This window comes from Gopherus evgoodei, chromosome 5, assembly GCF_007399415.2.
Source record: "Gopherus evgoodei ecotype Sinaloan lineage chromosome 5, rGopEvg1_v1.p, whole genome shotgun sequence".
Lineage (NCBI taxonomy): Eukaryota > Metazoa > Chordata > Testudines > Testudinidae > Gopherus > Gopherus evgoodei.
Genome location: NC_044326.1, coordinates 36,791,371 through 36,813,670, shown reverse-complemented (window position 1 = coordinate 36,813,670; position 22,300 = coordinate 36,791,371). Strand labels below are relative to the sequence as shown.

Here is a 22,300-nt window from a genome sequence, read left to right as displayed (position 1 = left end):
TAAGAAAACAAAATTATGTTTTGAATGTTCAGATTATTATTAAATACATTGATGCCTTTTGCTCTTCAGAGTCATCTTTGAACAAATTTTCTCAACTCTATAATTATTCTTAGAAGCAGTAAAATATATGCAGTAATAATTCTAAACCCATGATCAAACCTCAACCTTTAAAAAAAAAAGTATCAATAAGTGAAATCCCAGTTCCTATCTTTGCATTATAGGTATTCACACTCTTAATTAGAGAAGTAATGGCAAAAGGTACTGTAAATCTGGCATGGATGAAATGTGCACATTCATAAACTCTGTCTTTGGATAAGACAACGAACAATAATTTTGTGGATGGTAATCTAAACTTAAAAGATGGGATTTCTCATAAAAAGCAGTCTCTTCTAATCATCTTACTATGCATGTAGAATATTTCAAGGGCGCAAAATAAATATTCAAGGTTGTAGACAAGATTTTTAACATAAATAAAATGTTTTGTAAAAACAACAGTTAATGACATCACAAATATTCATGAAAGAAATCAAATAGTGTTTCATAAAATTTTTAAAGCACTATTACAGAATAAGAATGTCTAAACAAAATTATTTTTTCTTTCCAGGAAATGGTATTTCTCAAAAAAATAAGTTCAGTCTGTAACTTGATTAGTTTTCACAACTGAACGTGTCCAAAGTAACTACTGAATTTTGGCGCGCCAATCTCAGCAAGCTTGAATCTCTAGCCATAAACACATGAAAGCCGCAGGAAGAGAAGTAGCTAGTGGAATGAAGAGCTGTCTAGACAAAATGCAAAATATGAACACCAAGAGATGCACTTCGGAAGACAGACAGACAAGCAAAGTCCTGCAAAAATATTAGTAAAGAAATAGAAGATAAAGTGTAGGGGGTCTAGAGAAATACCTTCTGTAAGTAAGAAAAAAAATGTCTGTGCTTTATATGGTGGAAAAATTTCAGTGACTGAATGTAACCCTGGGACCCCTTAGTTCAAACGGGCAGAGGGCATATGAGATGCACAGTGTTTTACAGAGATCCTCTGGACTGGATACATGCATGATTGTTCACCAAACGCTAGCATGTGAGGTCTCCACTGAGAGCCATTAGCCCACTGGTTGTCATAATCATTGCAAAATGTATGTAAAGATAATATTTAAAGAATTATGTATCTAAAATTACGCTCTTAAGATCTTGGAGTTAAGACGGATAACCAGGCGACTCTATACCTCAGAAGTTTTCCTTTCAAGCAGAAGCTAACAGACATCTATCTCCTTGTCTGAACATTTGTGTATTGGAGGGGTCAGCAATCTTTCAGAAATGGTGTGCCGAGTCTTTATTTATTCACTCTAATTTAAGGTTTTGCGTGCTGGTAATACATTTTAATGTTTTTTAGAAGGTCTCTCTCTATAAGTCTATATATTATATAACTAAACTAGTGTTGTATTATAAAATAAACAAGGTTTTCAAAATGTTTAAGAAGCTTTATTTAAAATGAAATTAAAATGTTGATCTTATGCAGCCGGCCCGCTCAGCCCGCTGCTGGTCTGGGGTTCTGTTCACTTAGGCCGGCAGTGGGCTGAGCGAGGCCTGCGGCCGGGACCCCGGCTGGCAAGGGTCTGGCAGCCAGAACCCCAGACCAGCAGCAGGCCGTGTGGGGCCGGAGGCCGGGACCCAGAAGGCTGGGGGCAGAGGGCTTGAGTCAGGGCTGGGAGCTGGGTATGTGGGGGGGTGCAGGTGTCAGGGCAGAGGGGAGCCTGGGTATGTGAGGGGGTGCCAGAGTCAGGGCTAAAGTTGTTGGGGGGTGGAGGGAAATGCAATCAAGCAGAGGGCTGGGTGTGTATGGGGGAGGTACAGGGCTCAGGGCAGGGGTCTGGGGTGTGTGTGGGCAGAGGGCAGTGTGGGGGGGACCTCAGGGCAGAGTGATGGGTGACTGCCCCCCTAAGAACTCTCAACCCCCTTGCTCCTTGTCTCCTGACTACCCCCTCCTGGAAACCCTGCCCCCAACTGCCCCCCAGGACACCACCCCCTATCTAAGCCTCCCTGTTCCTTGTCCCCGGACTGGACCCTACTCCCTACGTATCCCCTGACTGCCCTGACCCTTATCCACACCCACATCCCAGCCAGACCCTCAGGACTCCCATGCTCCATCCAACCGCTCCCTGACAGGACCCCCAGAACTCCCAACCCATCCAACCCCCCCGATCCCTGTCTGCCCCAACCCCTCTCCACATCCCTGCTTCCTGACAGGACCCCCAGAACTCCCAACTCATCCAACCCCCACAACTCTTTGTCCCCTGACCATCCCCTCCAGAGACCCCCCATCCTAACTTCCCCCCCCAGGACCCTCCTTGCTGCCAATCCCCTGACTGCCCTGACCCCTATCCACCCCCAGCCCCCTGACAGACCCTGGGACTCCCATGCCCCATCCAACCCCCTCTGCTCCCTTAGTGCCCCCTCCAGAGACCCCCGCCCCTAACCACCCAACCCCCCCATCCAACCCACCCTGTCCCCTGACTGCCCCTACCCCTTATCCAACACCCTCAGCCCTGGGCCCTTTACCTTGAAGCTCCACCCAGAGCCAGACACGCTGCCCAGCGAGAGAGCACAGCCCCACCCCTCAAAGCGCTGCGCACGGCGGCGGCAGAGCTCCAGTTGAGCGGGAAGCGTGTCTGCCTCCCCATGGAGCCAAACGCTGCCCCGTGGGAGTGCGCAGCCCAGACCCCCAGAGCGCTGCGCACGGCGGTAGGGCTCCAGGGAAGGGGAGAAGGTGGGGGAGGTGCCGGCAGCTTGCTGCACTTGGCCCAGTGCTCCAGCCCGGGAGCGCAGACCCCGTGGCTTGCCGTGACGGGAGAGTGAGGCCATTTTCCACCCCGTGCGCATGGCTATGCTTCTGCTCCCTGCCCCTGCAGAGGGAGTGGAGGACAGAGGACAGCTGGCCGGGCTGGGCAGGATTTTTTAATGGCATGCTGGAGTACCAGCAGGCTCCAGCGTGCCACTAAAAATTGGCTCGCATGCCATCTTTGGCACGCGTGCCACAGGTTGCCGACCCCAGTGTATTGTATGCCTCCCAATGTATGCCTATTGATTTACTAAACCACAGGTAAAAGATGAGATTATAAAACCTACAAGAGAGGAAATCTACAGGAATAAGCAAACAACAGAGTGGGTATCTTGTCTGTGAATAAAGATTAAGGATTGTTCTGCTATATTTTGAAGTGAAAAGTGACAAACAGAACCCTTCATCAAGGGAGGCAAATTGACAGCATGCTTGTGTCTCATGAAAGAAGGGTCACAGCTAACTTGGCTGTAAAGTGCTGTAAGGATCTGGGGTGAGCAATACTCTACAAAACATGAGAATACATTGTTAATTAAGTCTAGGCTGTAGAATGCATGTTATGATTTTATTTTATATGTACCCATTGGTTTCCTATACTACTTCCTGCTACTACTACCACTTGAATCTCTATACTTTATTAAACTAATATTTGATTTCACTATAAACATATCTAAGGGCAGTGTGTCAAGTGAAGCAGTAATCTGAGATAGAACTGGTAAGCTGGGATGTATTGTTTCTTTGGAAACAGCGAATCTGTGAATATTGAGTGTGTTCAGTAGACCAGAATCTGAATGCTCCAGGGAGACACTTGGAAGGCTTGAGCGTTTGAAGTGTGGCAATCGCTAACCTGCAAAGTGACAGCACAGCCTGCGAGGCCTAGACAGGAATGTTTGTGGTACCCGTGGCTAGTGGAGTTGGGATCTGACCAACGGCAGGCATAGTCAAAGCTTCTTGATGCTAAGGCCAGGTAGTAGTGAGGCACCTCACAGTCCTGGGTACCTCCAGGAATCCTCGCATTGAAACAAGAACAAGTCAGCTGAACAGAAGTTCAGATGTTTTTAAGTGTGATATAAGTAACAACCATCAAATTAGAGACTGACCTTGTACACTTGGAGAAATATCCACATCTTAATACTAGAGCTTTTATCAGGGTTCTAGAAGATGCAGGGGGAAAAAGAAAATCAAAACAAGCATGTCCTTTTTCTGCTGCTTTGTCCCTAAGTGAATGTAATCACAATTTGTATTACAGAAGTGTCTTGAGGTGCCCCAAACATCAGAGGGTGCGAGTGTTCTAGGTAATGTAAATGCACTTAAAGAGCCAGTCCTTGCTCCAAAAAACATACAATCTAAACGCAGACAAATGGTCTAAGAAAGGAAGTAATATTACCCCATTTTACAGATGGGGAGCTGAAGCACAGAAAGATTAAGTGACTTGTCCAAGGGTAGAGCTAGGAATTGAACCAAGGTCTCCTGAGTCAGTGCCATAAGCAAAAGACTATTCTTGTTTTTCCAACATTTTGAGTACACTTACGGAAATAAACCCAACATCTCTTCATAAAAGCAAAACTAAAAAGCAAATGACAAAAAAAAAAAAGAAAAAAGAAAAAGAAACTCTAGAAAACAAATCCAAAAATTTTATCTACCTCCTTGTTTGCTCACCTGCATCTTCAATGGCATCAGTATAGATCTTGAAGATGATGATCTTGGTGAGGTTTTTAAGAGCCTAAGTGACTCAGGCACCTACATCCCATTTTTAAAAGTAGCTTATGCACTTGGCAGCCTAAGTCTCATTGAAAGTCATCCATTATGAAATAGAAAAAGAAATCTGTGATGTACTAAAAATATAGGAACATAATTATACCTCCCTAGTGTGAGACATACATAATAGTCTTGCAAATAATGCATACGTATCATACAGACAGCTATAAATGTACATAAAAATATATAATAAAAATACTGAATAAAAACTCACACATTGAGTTCACTATAAACAGCATTCTGAAGCCTCTTTTCCCATCCTGTTTAAATTAAAAAAAAAGAAAGAAATTGGCAATCATTTCATAAACAAGTAAACCTTTAAATATCGGAAGTACGACTCAAGGGAATCTTTCAGATTCACCAAAGTTTGTGGTCTTCAATTCAATTTCACATCTACCTAAGTTCTCTCTCTTTCAGACTCTCCCTAAAAGGCACAGGACGCAAGAAGTAACTACACTAATGGAAGGTTAAAACACAAAAGGCTAAAGTTAAAAAGTCGCATGTGCTCCCTTATCTCTGCCCCTTGTTCAATGCTTTACAATAGCATCTTCAGTTATAGAATCACATTTATTCTCATATAATATCATATACATTTTTAAATGCAACCTCAGATATAATAATACTTGTTTAATATGTTGATTATTGTATTCTTCAGGGCAAATGAATTCAAGCTCTTAGCATATGTAGGAGACAATTTTCAGATTCAGAAAGTCGACATAACAACTAAGTGGTCATCCATTCTGGATCTGGTGTTGACCAACACAGATGAATTAGTTGCAAACACAAAGGTGGTTGAGAACTTGGGAAGAAGTGATCATGCTGCGAAGATGGTGTCGCCAGGAGGGCTTTGGCTTCCTAGACCACGGGATGCTATTCGAGGAAGGACTGCTAGGCACAGATGGCGATCACCTTTCGAGGAGGGGAAAGGCCTTATTTGCGCACAGACTGGCTAACCTAGTAAGGAGGGCTTTAAACTAAGTTCGACCGGGACAGGTGAGCAAACCCCACAAGTAAGTGGGGAACAAGACCTGGGAGATGGTTTGGAAACAGGAGGGAGCACGGGCTATAATGGCAGACAGAAAGGAGGGTCAGGGCAAAGCTCAGAGGCAAGATCAAACCAGCATCTTAGATGCCTATATACAAATGCAAGAAGTGTGGGTAATAAGCAGGAAGAACTAGAAGAGCTAATAAATAAATACAACTATGACATTGTTGGCATTACTGAAACTTGGTGGGATAATACACACGACTGGAATGTGGGTGTGGATGGGTATAGTTTGCTCAGGAAGGATAGACAGGGGAAAAAGGGAGGAGGTGTTGCCTTATATATTAAAAATGTACACACTTGGACTGAGATGGAGATGGACATAGGAGATGGAAGTGTTGAGAGTCTCTGGGTTAGGCTAAAAGGGGTAAAAAACACGGGTGATGTCGTGCTGGGAATCTACTACAGGCCACCTAATCAGGTGGAAGAGGTGGATGAGGCTTTTTTCAAACAACTAACAAAATCATCCAAAGCCCAAGATTTGGTGGTGATGGGGGACTTCAACTATCCAGATATATGTTGGGAAAATAACTCCGCGGGACACAGACTATCCAATAAGTTCCTGGACTGCATTGCAGACAACTTTTTATTTCAGAAAGCTGAAAAAGCTACTGGGGGGGAAGCTGTTCTAGACTTGATTTTAACAAATAGGGAGGAACTCGTTGAGAATTTGAAAGTAGAAGGAAGCTTGGGTGAAAGTGATCATGAAATCATAGAGTTTGCAATTCTAAGGAAGGGTAGAAGGGAGTACAGCAAAATAGAGACAATGGATTTCAGGAAGGCGGATTTTGGTAAGCTCAGAGAGCTGATAGGTAAGGTCCCATGGGAACCAAGACTGAGGGGAAAAACAACTGAGGAGAGTTGGCAGTTTTTCAAAGGGACACTATTAAGGGCCCAAAAGCAAGCTATTCCGATGGTTAGGAAAGATAGAAAATGTGGCAAAAGACCACCTTGGCTTAACCACGAGATCTTGCGTGACCTGCAAAATAAAAAGGCATCATATAAAAAATGGAAACTAGGTCAGATTACAAAGGACGAATATAGGCAAATAACACAGGAATGCAGAGGCAAGATTAGAAAGGCAAAGGCACATAATGAGCTCAAACTAGCTATGGGAATAAAGGGAAACAAGAAGACTTTTTATCAATACATTAGAAGCAAGAGGAAGACTAAGGACAGGGGAGGCCCACTGCTCAGTGAGAAGGGGGAAACAGTAATGGGAGACTTGGAAATGGCAGAGATGCTTAATGACTTCTTTGTTTCAGTCTTCACTGAGAAGTCTGAAGGAATGTCTAACAAAGTGAATGCTTACGGGAAGAGGGTAGGTTTAGAAGAGAAAATAAAAAAAGAGCAAGTAAAAAATCACTTGGAAAAGTTAGATGCCTGCAAGTCACCAAGGCCTGATGAAATGCATCCTAGAATACTCAAGGAGTTAATAGAGGAGGTATCTGAGACTCTAGCTATTATCTTTGGGAAATCATGGGAGACGGGGGAGATTCCAGAAGACTGGAAAAGGGCAAATATAGTGCCCATCTATAAAAAGGGAAATAAAAACAACCCAGGAAACTACAGACCAGTTACTTTAACTTCTGTGCCAGGGAAGATAATGGAACAAGTAATTCAAGAAATCATCTGTAAACACTTGGAAGGTGGTAAGGTGATAGGGAATAGCCAGCATGGATTTGTAAAGAACAAATCGTGTCAAACTAATCTGATAGCGTTCTTTGATAGGATAACGAGCCTTGTGGATAAGAGAGAAGCGGTGGATGTGATATACCTAGACTTTAGTAAGGCATTTGATACGGTCTTGCATGATATTCTTATAGATAAACTAGGAAAGTACAATTTAGATGGGGCTACTATAGGGTAGGCGATTAACTGGCTGGATAACCTTACTCAGAGAGTAGTTATTAATGGCTCCCAATCCTGCTGGAAAGATATAACAAGTGGGGTTCCGCAGGGGTCTGTTTTGGGACCGGATCTGTTCAATATCTTCATCAATGATTTAGATGTTGGCATAGAAAGTACGCTTATTAAGTTTGCAGACGATACCAAACTGGGAAGGATTGCAACTGCTTTGAAGGACAGGGTCATAATTCAAAATGATCTGAACAAATTGGAGAAATGGTCTGAGGTAAACAGGATGAAGTTCAATAAAGATAAATGCAAAGTGCTCCATTTAGGAAGGAACAATCAGTTTTACGCATATAGAATGGGAAGAGACTGTCTAGGAAGGAGTATGGCAGAAAGAGATCTAGGGGTCATAGTGGACCACACGCTTAATATGAGTCAACAGTGTGATACTGTTACAAAAAAAGCAAACGTGATTCTGGGATGCATTAACAGGTGTGTTGTAAACAAGACACGATAAGTCATTCTTCCGCTTTACTCTGCGCTGGTTAGGCCTCAACTGGAGTATTGTGTCCAGTTCTGGGCACCGCATTTCAAGAAAGATGTGGAGAAATTGGAGAGGGTCCAGAGAAGAGCAACAAGAATGATTAAAGGTCTTGAGAACATGACCTGTGAAGGAAGGCTGAAGGAATTGGGTTTGTTAATTTGGAAAAGAGAAGACTGAGAGGGGACATGATAGCAGTTTTCAGGTATCTAAAAGGGTATCATCAGGAGGAGGGAGAAAACTTGTTCACCTTAGCCTCCAATGATAGAACAAGCAGCAATGGGCTAAAACTGCAGCAAGGGAGATTTAGGTTGGACATTAGGAAAAAGTTCCTAACTGTCAGGGTAGTTAAACACTGGAATAGATTGCCTAGGGAAGTTGTGGAATCTCCATCTCTGGAGATATTTAAGAGTAGGTTAGATAAATGTCTATTAGGGATGGTCTAGACAGTATTTGGTCCTGCCATGAGGGCAGGGGACTGGACTCGATGACCTCTCGAGGTCCCTTCCAGTTCTAGAGTCTATGAGTTTATGATCTGATAGAATTCAAGAACCTAAGGAAAGGAGGACATGAGAACAGTAAAACAAGAACACAGGACTTCAAACAGGCAGATTTCAATCAGCTCAGAGAAATAGCAGGCAAGGTCTCATGGAAAGACCAATTAGGAAGAAAAGGAGTTGAAGGAGACTGGCAGTTCCTAAAACATGTAATATTAGAGGCTCAATATCAAGCTATTCCAATGCAGGGGAAAGAAAAGAAGAGCCATATGAGGCCAGTGCAGCTGCAAAGGAGCTTTTTAGCCATCCAAAAAGTTAAAAGGGATACATATAGGAAATTGAAGGAGGGACATGTCACCAAGGAAATATACCTGGGAATAGTAGTACAAAAATCAGAAAAGCTAAGGCAAAGACTGAGTGACAGCTGGCAAACAATGTTAGAGACAACAAGAAGGCGGTCCTCAAATATGTCAGACAAAACAAAGATCAGATTGGTGTGAGCCCACTGCTCAGTGGAGAAAGTGAGCTGGTTTCGGAAGACAACAGGAAGGCAGAGCTGCTCACTGCCTACTTTGCTTCACTCTTCACACGAAAAGTAAGTGACTGGACAATAAGAAAAGTTATCACAGACAATAAAGGGGAAGGGATGCAGATCGAGATAAGTAAAGAACATGTCAGAGATCTTCTGAATTAATTCAAGTCAGTGGGGCCTGATGCTGTTCACCCCAGGATGCTAGAAGAATTAGCTGAAGAAATCTCAGAGCCACTGTGTCACACAGCAAGTGCGCCACATCCCCTCTTGGGGCGGGGTGAGGGTAATTACTTCCCCGCGGCCGCATCTTTACTATCACCCCTTAGCTTGGGGTGGGGTGGCCTTGTCTTGGCGTAGTGGTAAAAGTCAATATGGCCACTCTCTCTCTCAGGCTTGTATGGCCTGATGGCCAGGGTCAGGATGACAGCCCCTTCCCACAGGTCCCCCTATCTGGCCGCTCCCTTCCTTCTCCCCCCTCAGGTGATGGTCCATTTTCCTGATTGGCCGCCAGGCCAAACAGCCCTACTGAAGAGGGCCCTTATACTGACTCTGGCCATTGGGCCACAAAGCCCTCAGACAGGGCAGCTATACAGACTCTGGTTACTAGGCCACACAGTGCTGCTGAACAGGGCAGCCTACCAACTCTGATTGCTGAGCCACACAGCCCTATGGAAGCAGAGCCAGCTCTAGCAATTTTGCCACCCCAAGCACAGCAGCACGCCATGGGGGGCGCTCTGCCGCTCGCCGGTCCCGCGGCTCCGGTGGACCTCCCGCAGGCTTCCCTGTGGGGGGTCCGGTGGTCCCGCAGCTCCGGTGTACCTCCCGAAGGCATGCCTGCGGATGCTCCACCTGAGCCACGGGACCAGTGGAGCCTCCACAGGGACGCCTGCAGGAGATCCACCAGAGCCGCCTGCCGCCCGCCAGGCAAATCGGCAGAGCGCCCCCCACAGCATGCCGCCCCAAGCACACGCTTAGGCACACTGTGGCCTGGAGCCGGCCCTGTACTTAAGTGGACAGTTATCCTGACTCTGGCCATTGGGCCACGCAGCCCTAAGAGGGGACAACTCTACTGATTCTTGCCACCAGGCCACACGGTCTTGCTGAGACAGGAGGCCACACTGACTCTGACCACTAGGCCATACACCTTGGCCAAACTGAGTAATCATACTGGCTTGAATTAATTCAGAAGATCTCTGACATGTACAAATACAAAGTGCAGGATAACTGGCTTGGCAGCAACACTGCTGAGAAGGATCTGGGAGTTGTGGTGGATCACAACTTCAACATGAGTCAGCAATGTGATGCTCTTGCAAAAAAACCAAATGCAATTTTGGGTTGCATTAACAGAGGCATAGCATGCAAGTCATAGGAGGCGACAGTAGCGCTCTACTCAGCGCTGGTTAGGCCTCAGCCAGAGTATTGTATCTAGTTTAGGTCACCAATGTATAGACAGGATGTAGAGAAACTAGAAAGGATCCAGAAACAAGCAACAAAGATGATAAAAGGGATGGAATGCAAGCCACATGAGCAAAGGCAGAAGAAACTGGGTATGTTTAAAAGATGCCATAAAAAAAGATGGAGAAAAGTTGTTCTCTCTTGCCACAGAGAGCAGGATAAAGGCCTATAAATGCCTAAATGTCACTCCATTTTCCAAAGTGAGTTAGGTGCCTAAGTCATTTAGGCACTTTTGAAAAATTTATATCTAGACTTCAAAAATGGTAAGATCCCTTCTCTATAAGGTATGTATTTAAATATTACTGAATATGCAAGGATTTTTTCCTTTTGCAGTCAGACTTCTGAAAAGTATTATACAATGTCAAATTGTTTCTTAGAAAAATTATCAGGCATTGTGCATATTAACAGTGTATATTACCTTTTCTTATGTGAACTATTTTATATATTATGCAATTACCCTTAAATCTTAATAAAATTCAGATATTACTTTCTCCAATTACTGAATGTATTTTTTAAAAAATATTGTTAAAAGTGTTTCTTTAAATGTATTTAGAGGTACAAAATCTCAATAAATCATTCCATGATTTAGTAGTTTTACAGAACTTAAACTACAAAACATTCAAAAATTAAATTCTACAGTATGGGCTTCCCATCCAGCTTTAGTAAATGAATAAGTTTAATAACTACATTTAATAAGTTCCCCACCAACATTTTTATTTACGACTATTATCTATTGAATCCCTACAACGGTGCCTTACATAACACAAAACAGACACAGTGCCTGCCTTGCAGAGTTTACAATGTACTTCAGCAGGGTACTTAAGCATGTGACTAACTTCAGTGGGAGTATTCACATGCTTAAAATTCACCATATGCTTAAGTTCCTTGCTGAATGAGAGACTAGAATGCCTTACACATGCTGGATGTCTTAACGACTTTAGTGGGGCTCCACTCAGACATAAGATTCTGCCCCTGCCCCTTTGCAGTATCAGAACCTAAATGACCTGACATGGCAAGCAAAGACATGGCATGACAAATGTAGACAAATACTGAGGGTAAGGTAGTGTAACAGAAGTTACAGACACAAGTTTGTAAGGTTCTTCAATGTATGACATAATGATCCTTTTCTTCTCCACCCCTGCACACCCAAAGACGTTAATAAAACCACATCAATGTTTTTTAGAGACTTTATGATTGGAAAGCAGTGATATGAGGTTGCATCTGCACAGCTTTAACTTTGGCCATTTCTTCACTGGAGTAATTAATCATGCTGTCTTAACATGAGAAACAAAAATAGGACATTTAATTTTTGTTTTTAAAAGAAGATAGTACGAGCCTTAGTCTACAATGCTTCCAAGCTCTGCTGGTTTGATTTTTTTTTTAAATAGAGCATGTAAACTCAGTAATCTGGAATTACAGAATATTATGTCTATATTTATTCACAGAAGTGTTTATACTTCTACAGATTCATCAACTGAATTGAATGAACTATTACAAACCTGAGGTCTTCAGAAATTCCTTAATATCTTCCTTTAGTGATTCAAGTTTAATTTCTGGTTTGTGTAGACTACCCTAATAAATAAAAATAAATAAAAGCAGACAGGAGAGTAAGCTTTCTATTTTTTAATTATGACATTAGAAACATTCTTAGGACTACACAGGTAGAAGTAATATGCACTAGAAGAATGAGTTTCAACTGTTGTGGAAACCTTGATCTTAAATTTTCTGAGTTCAGGGCATATGGAATCTCACATGGAAAAGTTGTTCTTTTTTTTGTTTGTTTGTTTGTTTGTTTTTTGTTAAACTGTTGATTTTAAACCAGTTTATCCTGAAGGAAATTTTGTTGAAATTGCATTTGGAAGATAATAATGGGAAAGTCTGTCAAACAAAGATTTAACACATGGGAACTGTGAGTTGTAGACTTGGATATCATAAAAGAGAAAGGAGCATAAAAAGATGCAAGAACGTTAAAACACAGGAGTGAGATAAATTTGTTTTTTGGATCCAGAGGAACTGAAATAGCTTATTATAAAAATTCCCACAGCAACTCCATAACATAGCTCCCTTAAAAGAAAAAAAATCCAGAGTTTGAATAAGATTTCTCCAGACTAAACAAATCCTTTAGAGGCTGGAGCAAACCACTACCAAACTTCCAGGCTAAACTCAAGCCTGGTCTACACACAAAGTTGTACCTGTACAACTAATGGTGTAATTTTATATCAATGTAATTAAACCAATGCAACTTTTTGTGAGGATTCTCTTTTATATCAGTTTAAACTTGACATATTGATATAACTGGAACCTATAAATTTGGTGCTGGCTAAACTGATATAAGCAGTTTTAACTTAATATAAAGGAGTCCAAAACAAAAGTTGCATTGGTTTAATTAAATCAATTTAAGTTACACCATTACAAGGTGATGTAGACAAAACTTCGATCTTAAAGATGAAACAAGCCTCTACCTGAGCCAGTCTAACTTCAGTCCCAACCTAAGCCCCCAAAAGCTAGAGCTGGCTTCTATCTAAATGAAGTTTACAAACACAGGTGGATTATTCCATGGGCTGACAGGGCCCAGGGCTAAAACTAATTTGGGGGCCCTGCAGAAGCGCCAGAACTCTGGCCCCGACCCCTGCTTCTCCTCTCACTCCTCCCTTCCCCTCAGCCCTGCTCCCCCTATTCCCTGAGGCCCTGCTCCCAGCCAGTTGCAAGACAAAGCTTGAGGTAGGGTAAGCCTATTCCCTCTGCCCCCACACAGAGCCGGCCAAGCCACTGGCCCTGCCCCACACGAAGCTGGTCCAAGAGGGGTCCCCTCCCCCCATACAGCGCAGAGCTGACCCAATCCTCTCTCATTTCCCCCCCTACACAGGGCTGGCCCAAGCCCCATTTCTCACCACCCCACAAACTCTATCACTCACCCCCCAGACCCTTTTTGGCAAAACTGAGCATTTGTCCCATTTGCTCTTGCCAGCTGGCAACAATAAACAGGACAAAGGCCCCGTTTTGCCAAAAAAGTCAGAACATCTGAGGCCAAAATGGGACACATGATCACCCTAGGCCGGGATCCCCAAACTTTTTTGGGTGTGCCCTCTCTGACCCAGATCCACACCCCTCCCCCGGGAGCCAGGGCCAGGAGTGGTGCCGGATTTGGGGACCTGGAGCAGCAGCAAGGGGCTGGGAGCGGGGCCATGATTGCAGCTGGGAGCAAAGCCAAAGCTTGGGCTACGGGCAGGGCAGAGCTGGGCCCCACAGCACCCCTGAACATTGCCCCATGCCCCCTAGGGCGACATGCCCCACAGTTTGGGGACCACTGCCCTAGGCTGTGGTAAGAGCCACCCAGGGAGCCTGGGTAACTGTGAGGAGCCCCAGACCCTCCACCTGCTGTGGGCAGGCGGTTATGGTGTCCGAGAGCACCCCTAGAACATGTCCCTACCCTCAGGGCACGCTATCCAGGGCAGGCGGAGGGTCCAGGGCTCCCCACAGTGACCAGGGCTTTCTGGGAAGCTCTTACCACAGCCCAGCTTCCAGCCAGGATGTGGGCGGGGCCTTGGAGGGCCCTAATGTTCTTTGTACCTAGAGCCCGAGTAAATCTTAATCTGCCTCTGTTTACAAACTAACAATCTTCCAAGACCAGAGGAAACTTTACAATGTGTTAGCTCCAGCCCTAGTAGGATCTACCTAATCACCGCTGCATCTGAGTTTCTCAGTTGGCAGCAAACACTCCTGTGCAGTTTTTCAATGTAAATGTATTAGTTCAGTGGAAAGGAGAAACCAGCCCTAAAGACATACAGACACTCCCCGACTTACGCAAGCATTCCGTTCCAGAACGCCTTGTGTAACTTGAATTTTGCGCAAGTCGGAAACATATACCCGACGATAACACACAAAAAACCAACCCCAAAACAAAAACAAAAACCTCCTATTTCTAGCTTACGGGACTTTTTCCGTAAGTACGGATTTGCATAAATTGGGCTTGTGTAACAGTACCCTGCAGTTGGTTTATACCTTAAATACCAAGAGAAATGTGAAAGTAAACTAGTTCCAATTACCTACTAAGTCTTGCACCAATCAATCCCCCACTCCCTGTACCAGTCAATTTTTTTGCAGTAGATATCTTCTTCTATACATAATGGAATGATTTCACTCTATGGCTATTTGGACGTATATTTAATTATATGTATTACTTAACTGGAATAGCTATATACATTTAGAACACTTGTAATCTTAAATGCACGGAAAACTTAAACATTACTTTAATTTACTTGAGGTTACTTTAATAGGAAACACATGGACCAATAAAATAAGGAATATGAAGTACAAAACATTTCTTAATCTTCATCTTACTTTGAATTAGTATTAAATTTGAATCTCAAAGCACAATTTGACAATTAATACAATAGTGACAATTACTAATTACTGGAAGAACAAATTCTGAATAATATTGTGTACTAGGTTCATTGATTAGTTCTTGAGTGATATGGGGGCAAGGAGGTCTTTCATTTTCTTAAATTTTCATTTCTGTCCCTTAGCAAAGCCTTCGGACTGTTCAGAAAACTATGGTTTGGAGTATATACACACTTCATCCTAATAGCTCACATTTTTTTAGTCCTGGGATCAACCTGCTTCTGTGTTTCAGGAGTGGATATCATACTCTCCTCACTCACAACCTTTTTCAGCTGTATATTCAACTGCTTTGACTATATAAAGTAATAATGTGTTGACCATATAATAGTTTTACACACTGTCTAAATATTTTCAGACTTCCATTTAAAGTCTTTTCTTCTTAGATAAGTGCCATGACTTTTGTATATGTTTATTACTGTTCATCTGGCTAGTTTCACACAAGTGCCAAATGTTTTAGCTTTAATTGCTGATATCTCCCTAATCATAACACTTTCTCAAAATGGTCATAAGAAAATGTTCACAGTTTTGCTTGCTAGGTAATTTATACTGTATTGCTAAAACCCAAAGAAGTCCAAGTGCTAATTTCAGTTGGATTTTAATGTATACTCCCTTTTCAGAAAAAAAGTTATGAACATGTTTGAGCAAATTTTAGAGTATAGAAACCTGACTGACATTGACATCAATAGCCCTGTTTACATTTGGGCATTTCTACATTAAATTATGTTTGATAGCTAGGGAACAGCATAGCGGTAAAGTGAAGCAGTGTTCATATACAAGTACAAATAATATAGCAATTGAAAAGGAAAACAATTGAGAGCAAGTAACAATTAGTCTCCGCTTTTAGGCAGAAGTAGGTAATTTTAAATTTGCTGGATAGGTTTTGTAAATTATAATATTTGCAGTTTTAACCAACTTCCTTGGTTTCATTTGAAGATACAAATTTGCTGCAAATAAGGTACACATCTGCAAGGTAATTCATCTGTACCTACATTGCTAATAAAGATCTTCTGTGAATCAAACTTAAGTTGTTTCTGAACTCCTTAATCTGTTTCATGTATTCATAACTGTATTCAATATAAGATTCTTCATACTGCGAAGGTCACTGCTGAACATATAGACAAGAAGATTATAATCTCTATTAATATGAGAACAGGTCAGTAAGTTGTCTGTTAAATATGATACATGAAAAGAAATTTATTATCTATAATGAATCACGTGCCTATTATTGTTTGATATATTTTGGTATATAATGTTGCATATAACAGAGCTGATCACTTTCTAAATGTGAACTTTCATATCAGCGAAGTTCAGTATCAATAATTCTTTTAGTACCGAAGAAAAGATCAAAATACTTTCCTTGATTATCTGATCTCACAGTCTGTCCACGCAAGCTAAGCTACTATAATGTCTATCTGCCCTTCCTTTAGCCACACCCATCCAGGTAGTGTCAATATCTTGACACTTACTCCTCCAAAACTTTTCCAGAAACAGACATCACTCTCTACCAGCACCACTAATACTCTTGTCCAGACCCTTATTTCCCATTTTAATTATGCAACCTTCTTCTTTGACCTTCCTGACACCTACCTCAGGTCCATCAAAAAGCTGCTGATAAGGTTATCTTCCTGGGCAGCCATTCCAATCATGTTACCCTCTTCCCCTTCTTTAATTACCACAAACGACTCCCCTTTCACAACCATATCAGATATACCTTCTTATCCACACTTTAAGATCCCTTTTGATCCTTTATATCTTATCTGCCTTCTCCATTGGCCAATCTCTATCACCCAGAAGTCCGCTTCTTCAACAAGCACCTTCACATGTTCATATTTGATGCTGATTCTTAGACATGAAACTCCCTCTCATAACTTATCTATAAAGCCACAACCCTGTCTTCTTACAGATCCCTCCTCAAGACCCACTTCTGCTGAGATACCAACAATAAATTGCAATCTGAAAATGGTCATGCAGGTGGCAATAGGGATTACTGGTATCATGAATATCACATATGTTTATGTTTTTAAAAAATTACTCTGCTTCAGTTTTCATCTCTTCTTTCACTCCACTTCTCCCCATTGTATATCTAATGACTGGATAGGTTTTTACTACATGTCAGAAGGACAGTTTATGAATCTTCTGCCCCAATAAAATACTGGGGCCTATTTTTTAAAAATTATCTATCAGTCCATCCAGCCAGATATTTTTATGGTTACAACAGGTTCTGAGTGACTCACAATCATTAACAGATTTTTATGAGAGCTCAATGGAGGTGGAAATTCTATTTCACAAAAATTTACAAGATTTCAATATTTGGCTCCATTTCAAATCAGAATGAAACCAGAAAATGTCAATTTTCCACAAAAGAAAAGTCTGACAAATTATTTCAGATCAAAACATTTAATTTTGATTTTGACTTTATTATAATATAATACAAAAATGCAAAAGTCATTTCAAAATGAAATATCAAAACATTTCATTCCAAAAATGTCAAAACAGGGCATTTCAACATTGTAGGAACTTTTTTCCCCCATAATTTTTCTCCTAAACAATTTTTTTGCAAACTCGACACAATGTCACAAAGTATTTTATTTCAATGGAACCATATTTTTCAGTGGATTAAGACCCTTGTCAAAAGACAACAGGAGCAAGTGTGTCCGTCCCCTGTCTATTCAATAGTCCACTGGTTGGGACACTTACCTGGGATGTGGGAGACCCCAGTCTGAATCTCTGCTCTGCCTAATTTGGAGCATTGACTTGAAGCCATGTCTCTCAAATCACAGGTAAGTGCCCTAATCCCCAGAATATAGGGTGTTTCTCTCTCTCTCTCTCTCTCTCTCTGATCCAATGAATATTTGATTTATTTATATACAGTGGAACAGTTCTAACAGAAGAGATTGAGAGAGACCCCCACTCCATTACAGCCAATAGACTGGTGGTCAGGCACTCATTAGAGATGTGGTAAATCTGTGTCCACATCCCTGCTCCAAATCAGGTAAAGCACGGATTTGAATATGGGTCTCCCACATTCCAAGTGAATATCCTGACCACCAGTCTATTGGCTATAGTGTGTGTGGGGGCTGGGGAGGGGGAGATGTCTACCTCTCATTTGTTGTGAAGAGGCTGACCTGGCTTAGGCACTTAACTCCAGGAAAATCTGAAGTAGTGCTCTCCAGCCTTTCAGTCAGGCACCTAAGCCTCTTTGAGGATCTGAGCCTTTAGGCTTGTCCCTTTCCTTTGCATTTCACTTGTGGCTGGCACAGGCAGCTGCCTGCTCAGTTTGCTGGCTTCTGAGAATCCCTTTCTTAAGTGTCTAACTCTCCCTATGCACTGTATGGGAAGGCTGGGTACCAAACTGTGGGCTACGGATTCCAGGGGGCAGGAGGAGCACTTAGGAGTTCATTTAAGTCCCCTGTGTGAATCAAGCCTTTGGTCCCTACCTTCTAGTTACTATGGCTCAGAGCTATATTCAAACCTTCTTAATACTCTTGGGTTAGAGCTAATCTGCCATCAGAGTGAATTATCAAAGATAACTCCGAATTTTTATGCAGGGTTCTAGCATCTCACATCAACTTGATGCCAAAGAATCCTGTAAAATAAGTTACTGTTTCCACTATGTACTTGACAACTTAATTATCCTAAATACTGTAAGTAACGTATCATACATGAAAAATTTAAGAAATAAAGAAGAAGTCTTGTCTCTTCTTTACAATCCCCTTTTCCTTCTTGTACCCAAAAACATAACCAACTGGTATTTCTACTCAGTATCCAAAGACTCAACATTCATAAACATCATTCTTAAGAAACCCAGTTTTTTCAAAAGTTCTGTAAGCTGACAACAGAAATTGTTCTTTTTGAGTTCTGCCTGCTAGAACTAAAAAAACAAACAAACACACACACACATTAATGAGTATAGCAAGAATTTTGTTGTTATTTTAAATTAGTTCCCCAATGTTTTAATTAGGCTCGGTAAATATCACAAACTCTAAAAAAACCCTGGACACTCATTTTAAGGGGGCATTATATGGACACACAAATCTTGACTTACATCCTGACATTTTTCAGATATTGGACATGCACACGCACATGCATACAAAATTTTGAAGAAAGGATTTTGAGTGATTTGAGGGTTTACAATGTTATTTACAGAGCACTCTCAAAGTGATTTTTTATATTTTTTTAAAAACAAATAAGAGCTAAAAGTTAAGTTTTCTCTTGGAAGAATTTAGATCAGCAACAAAACAGAGCTTAATATCACTGAAATTTATCTAAAATTGGCTTCATGTAGAGAGGTTCAATTCTGCAGTTAGTACAGATTTATTTATACCACAACATTCAGGTCAGAAACAGAACGTAACTAACAAGCAGACCAGAACATAGTCCATGTTTCAGAGATAAATAGGAGTTAAGGTGTCTTGCATAAGAATAGCAAGACTTTGTACATAATCTGCAGCTTCAAAGTTAGCCAATTTAATGGCCTGATCAGGCAGTAATTTGAGACTAACAATAACAAAATTCAACAAGTCACAAAAACAGAACAGAGAAGGCCTGGATCCCTCCCAAAAAAACCCAATTACAACAATCCAGTACGGAGAAAACTTGAACATGGATCAGAGTTTTGGCAGAAAAGATAAAACAAGTGAGATCTATATTGTTTGTAAGTGGAGAATAATTGTGAAGTTCATAAATTAACTCAGAATCAAAGAGAAATGCACATATTCCTGAAACAACCCAGATCCAAAGGTAACCTCTTAAAAAGCAAGAATAAATGAAGGAACAATAGCAATTAGGGCCAACTTCCTCAACGTTGTCAATATTCATTTAAACTATAAATCCCCAAAAACGGCTAATCACATTTAGAAATGCTTTTGTAGGTACACATCAAATAATGTCAAGATCAAGCTACTCTCTTCATCTTTACAAAGCTTCATCCTACTCTATATCTCTCTAATCTCATCTCCTAAGTATTCGCAATATTTAAACTCTGGCCAATCTGCCTTCTTCTTGCCCTATTTATTCCAGTCATATGGAGAAGGTAAAGGAGACAATCTCCCTAATAATATACTAAGCTCCTTCCTTCTCCTTCTACAAACTTCTAAAATCCACCTGCTCTGTGAAGTTTTTAAGAGAGACTGGGCTGTGGCCATTATGTACTGTTCTGTGTGTATTGTTGATTTTCACTTATATATTTAGATTATAAATCTTCTTTTGTGTTTGGTAGTGACCTACATAGCACTTACAGCACTACATTCATTTACTTATCTATATAAACAAGAGAGCAGAAGATACAGACCTGGAACAGCAGACAAATTATATTTAACAATTGTATATAATTATGATGGATAATATAGATTTTTATTTTTAAGTTTTTTAATTTTTATCTATTTAAATTTAACAATTGTGGGAAATTAAGGAGGAGGCTAGACAATGGCTAGTCAGACAATAATTACTTAATGACAGTAAATGTTGAGATTCAAAAAGTTAAAGCTTTATAACCGTTAGTACACAAATTGTCAAAATCGTATGTCAAAATATATGAAGTAAATATCATTAAATCAAATTCCAAAAAGTTTGCAAGCAGCATTTTTCTTACTTTGGCTATCATTAATAAAAAATTTTTTTGTCAGTTTGTGTGTACACATTGAAATGGACATTTATCAATAAAAATTGAATCATTTCAAGACTATTTAATAACAATGAAAGTCAGGGACAGCACTAATAGATATAAAGAAAAATAATACAGGGTCCAACGCAGAAGGAAGCCTACACTGACATAAAAGTGAAATAGCATGATACCACACAGAACCCAAACAATCTGAGAGCTATAAATTAAGTCAACAGAGAACTGGATCATGGAAGTCAAAAGTGGACAGCCACGGAACATAGCCTTGTCTAATACAGGAATACCAACAAAAGTAAGGCAAATAACCATGTGTTTTATCCACTAAAACATCATTTGTACAACATAAGGGACACTGTCAATTTAAATATTGTCCAAATTTGTAAAAAAAAACAAAAAACAAAAACAAAAACAAACCCAAGATTTTATAAAATGAAACACCAAAATAGATGTTTTCATGTTTTTAAAGTTTGAAACCCAGAAGTAAGAACCTGAAAATAAAACTGATAAACTAGACAAAAGTTACATTGACTTAATTGATTTATTACCAAGCCAAGAGAAAGGTATAAAGAAAAAATATATAGTAACAAAAACTGGAGTTTCAAAAGAAACTACAGAGAATAGGATCAGGCAAACAGACATTGTCATCCACAAGAAAAAGTGGTTGCGGGTGGAAATACATGAAGACAGAGTTTTAGGCTACAAATTGCTTTGCCTTTAAGAACACCTAAAAAACCTAAAAGTTGATGTAGAGTGCAGCGAGAAGAGCAGTGAGAACAAAGGATCGCAATTATTACAGCATCATTTTCTGGTGCATATTTCATTTATTTTCCTTCCTTTTCACCAAAACCTTGTGTGATTTGGAGGAGGGGAGGGAGTTAAAAAAAAAACGCATCCCAAATTAAGGATTAAAAAACGACCCAATTCATTTGGTGGAGCAATTTGAATGGAGTGAGACTTGAACGATATTATTAATATACAATGCGAAATCCTCCCCCCCGGAGGGCGCGGATATAAATACTGCCCGGACAGTCAAGCAGTGAGTCTCCTGGCCCTGCAGAAGAGTGAACGGTTTAGGGCAGGTCTGACTCCCTCTTCTCTGAACGGGCACAGGGTCCCTCCCCGCCCTGCGGCATCCGCCCCGCAGTGTCCGTGGGGGAAGGGAGGACAAGTGGCGGGATGGAGAGAGGGACACGGAGAAAGGCCGGGGAGGGGGAAGCAGAAACGGAGACAGGTGCATGGAAGGAAGGACGGACGGGGATGGAGCGGGTCAGGCAGGCGGCGGGGGGAGGGCAGCCGCGGGCCGGGGACTGGGCTCACCCGGGCCTGCCGCTCCAGCTGGGAATGAAGGCTGGAGCCCTTCAGCCGCTGCACGATCTGCGCGATGGCCAAGGAGAGGCCGGTGTCCTGCTCCAGCATCATCCCAGCGCAGACCGGCGGGGTACGTGCCCGGCCAGCGCTCCTCGCCGCCGCAGCGGGGCCAATTTCAGGGGGACGTGCTCGCTCCCTTCTGCTACTTCACGGACGGCGTTACCAGGCAACTAAGGGAGCGGAAAGCGGCGCTCTGCTGCAGATTCCGTCCGAAAACCGGATCCCCCACAGCAGAGTTCCGGGCTCCGGCCCTTCCCCAGCCTGTTCTGCGCTAGCCCAGGGCACCATAGACACAGGGTGACGTGAATGCTGGCCCTGTCGATACCAAAGGCAAAACTAGCCTTCACTGCAAAAGTCCAGTATTTCACCCTCGGCCCCTGAGCAGGAGACTGGCTCC

The 22,300-nt window shown here is 41.8% G+C and overlaps 1 protein-coding gene across 6 annotated transcripts in view; it reads right to left on the bottom strand.

Annotated features, from left to right (window-relative positions):
* Nucleotides 1-22,063, bottom strand: part of TBC1D19 (TBC1 domain family member 19) — a 98,610-nt gene extending 76,547 nt beyond the window's left edge. For 5 of the 6 annotated variants that reach the window (XR_004000584.1, XR_004000586.1, XR_004000585.1 and 2 more), the window contains exons 1-3: nucleotides 21,853-22,063; nucleotides 12,014-12,086; nucleotides 4,805-4,850 (exon numbers count right to left, since the gene is read on the bottom strand). Coding sequence is in view for 2 of the 6 variants with exons in the window: in XM_030564019.1 (XP_030419879.1) it covers nucleotides 4,805-4,850; nucleotides 12,014-12,086; nucleotides 21,853-21,954 (221 nt within the window). In the remaining 4 variants the exon portion in view is untranslated. Of the gene's footprint in view, nucleotides 1-4,491; nucleotides 4,746-4,804; nucleotides 4,851-12,013; nucleotides 12,087-21,852 lie in introns of those variants that run through there. The other variant, XM_030564021.1, reaches the window with a different exon arrangement.
* Nucleotides 22,064-22,300: the final 237 nt, after the last annotated feature.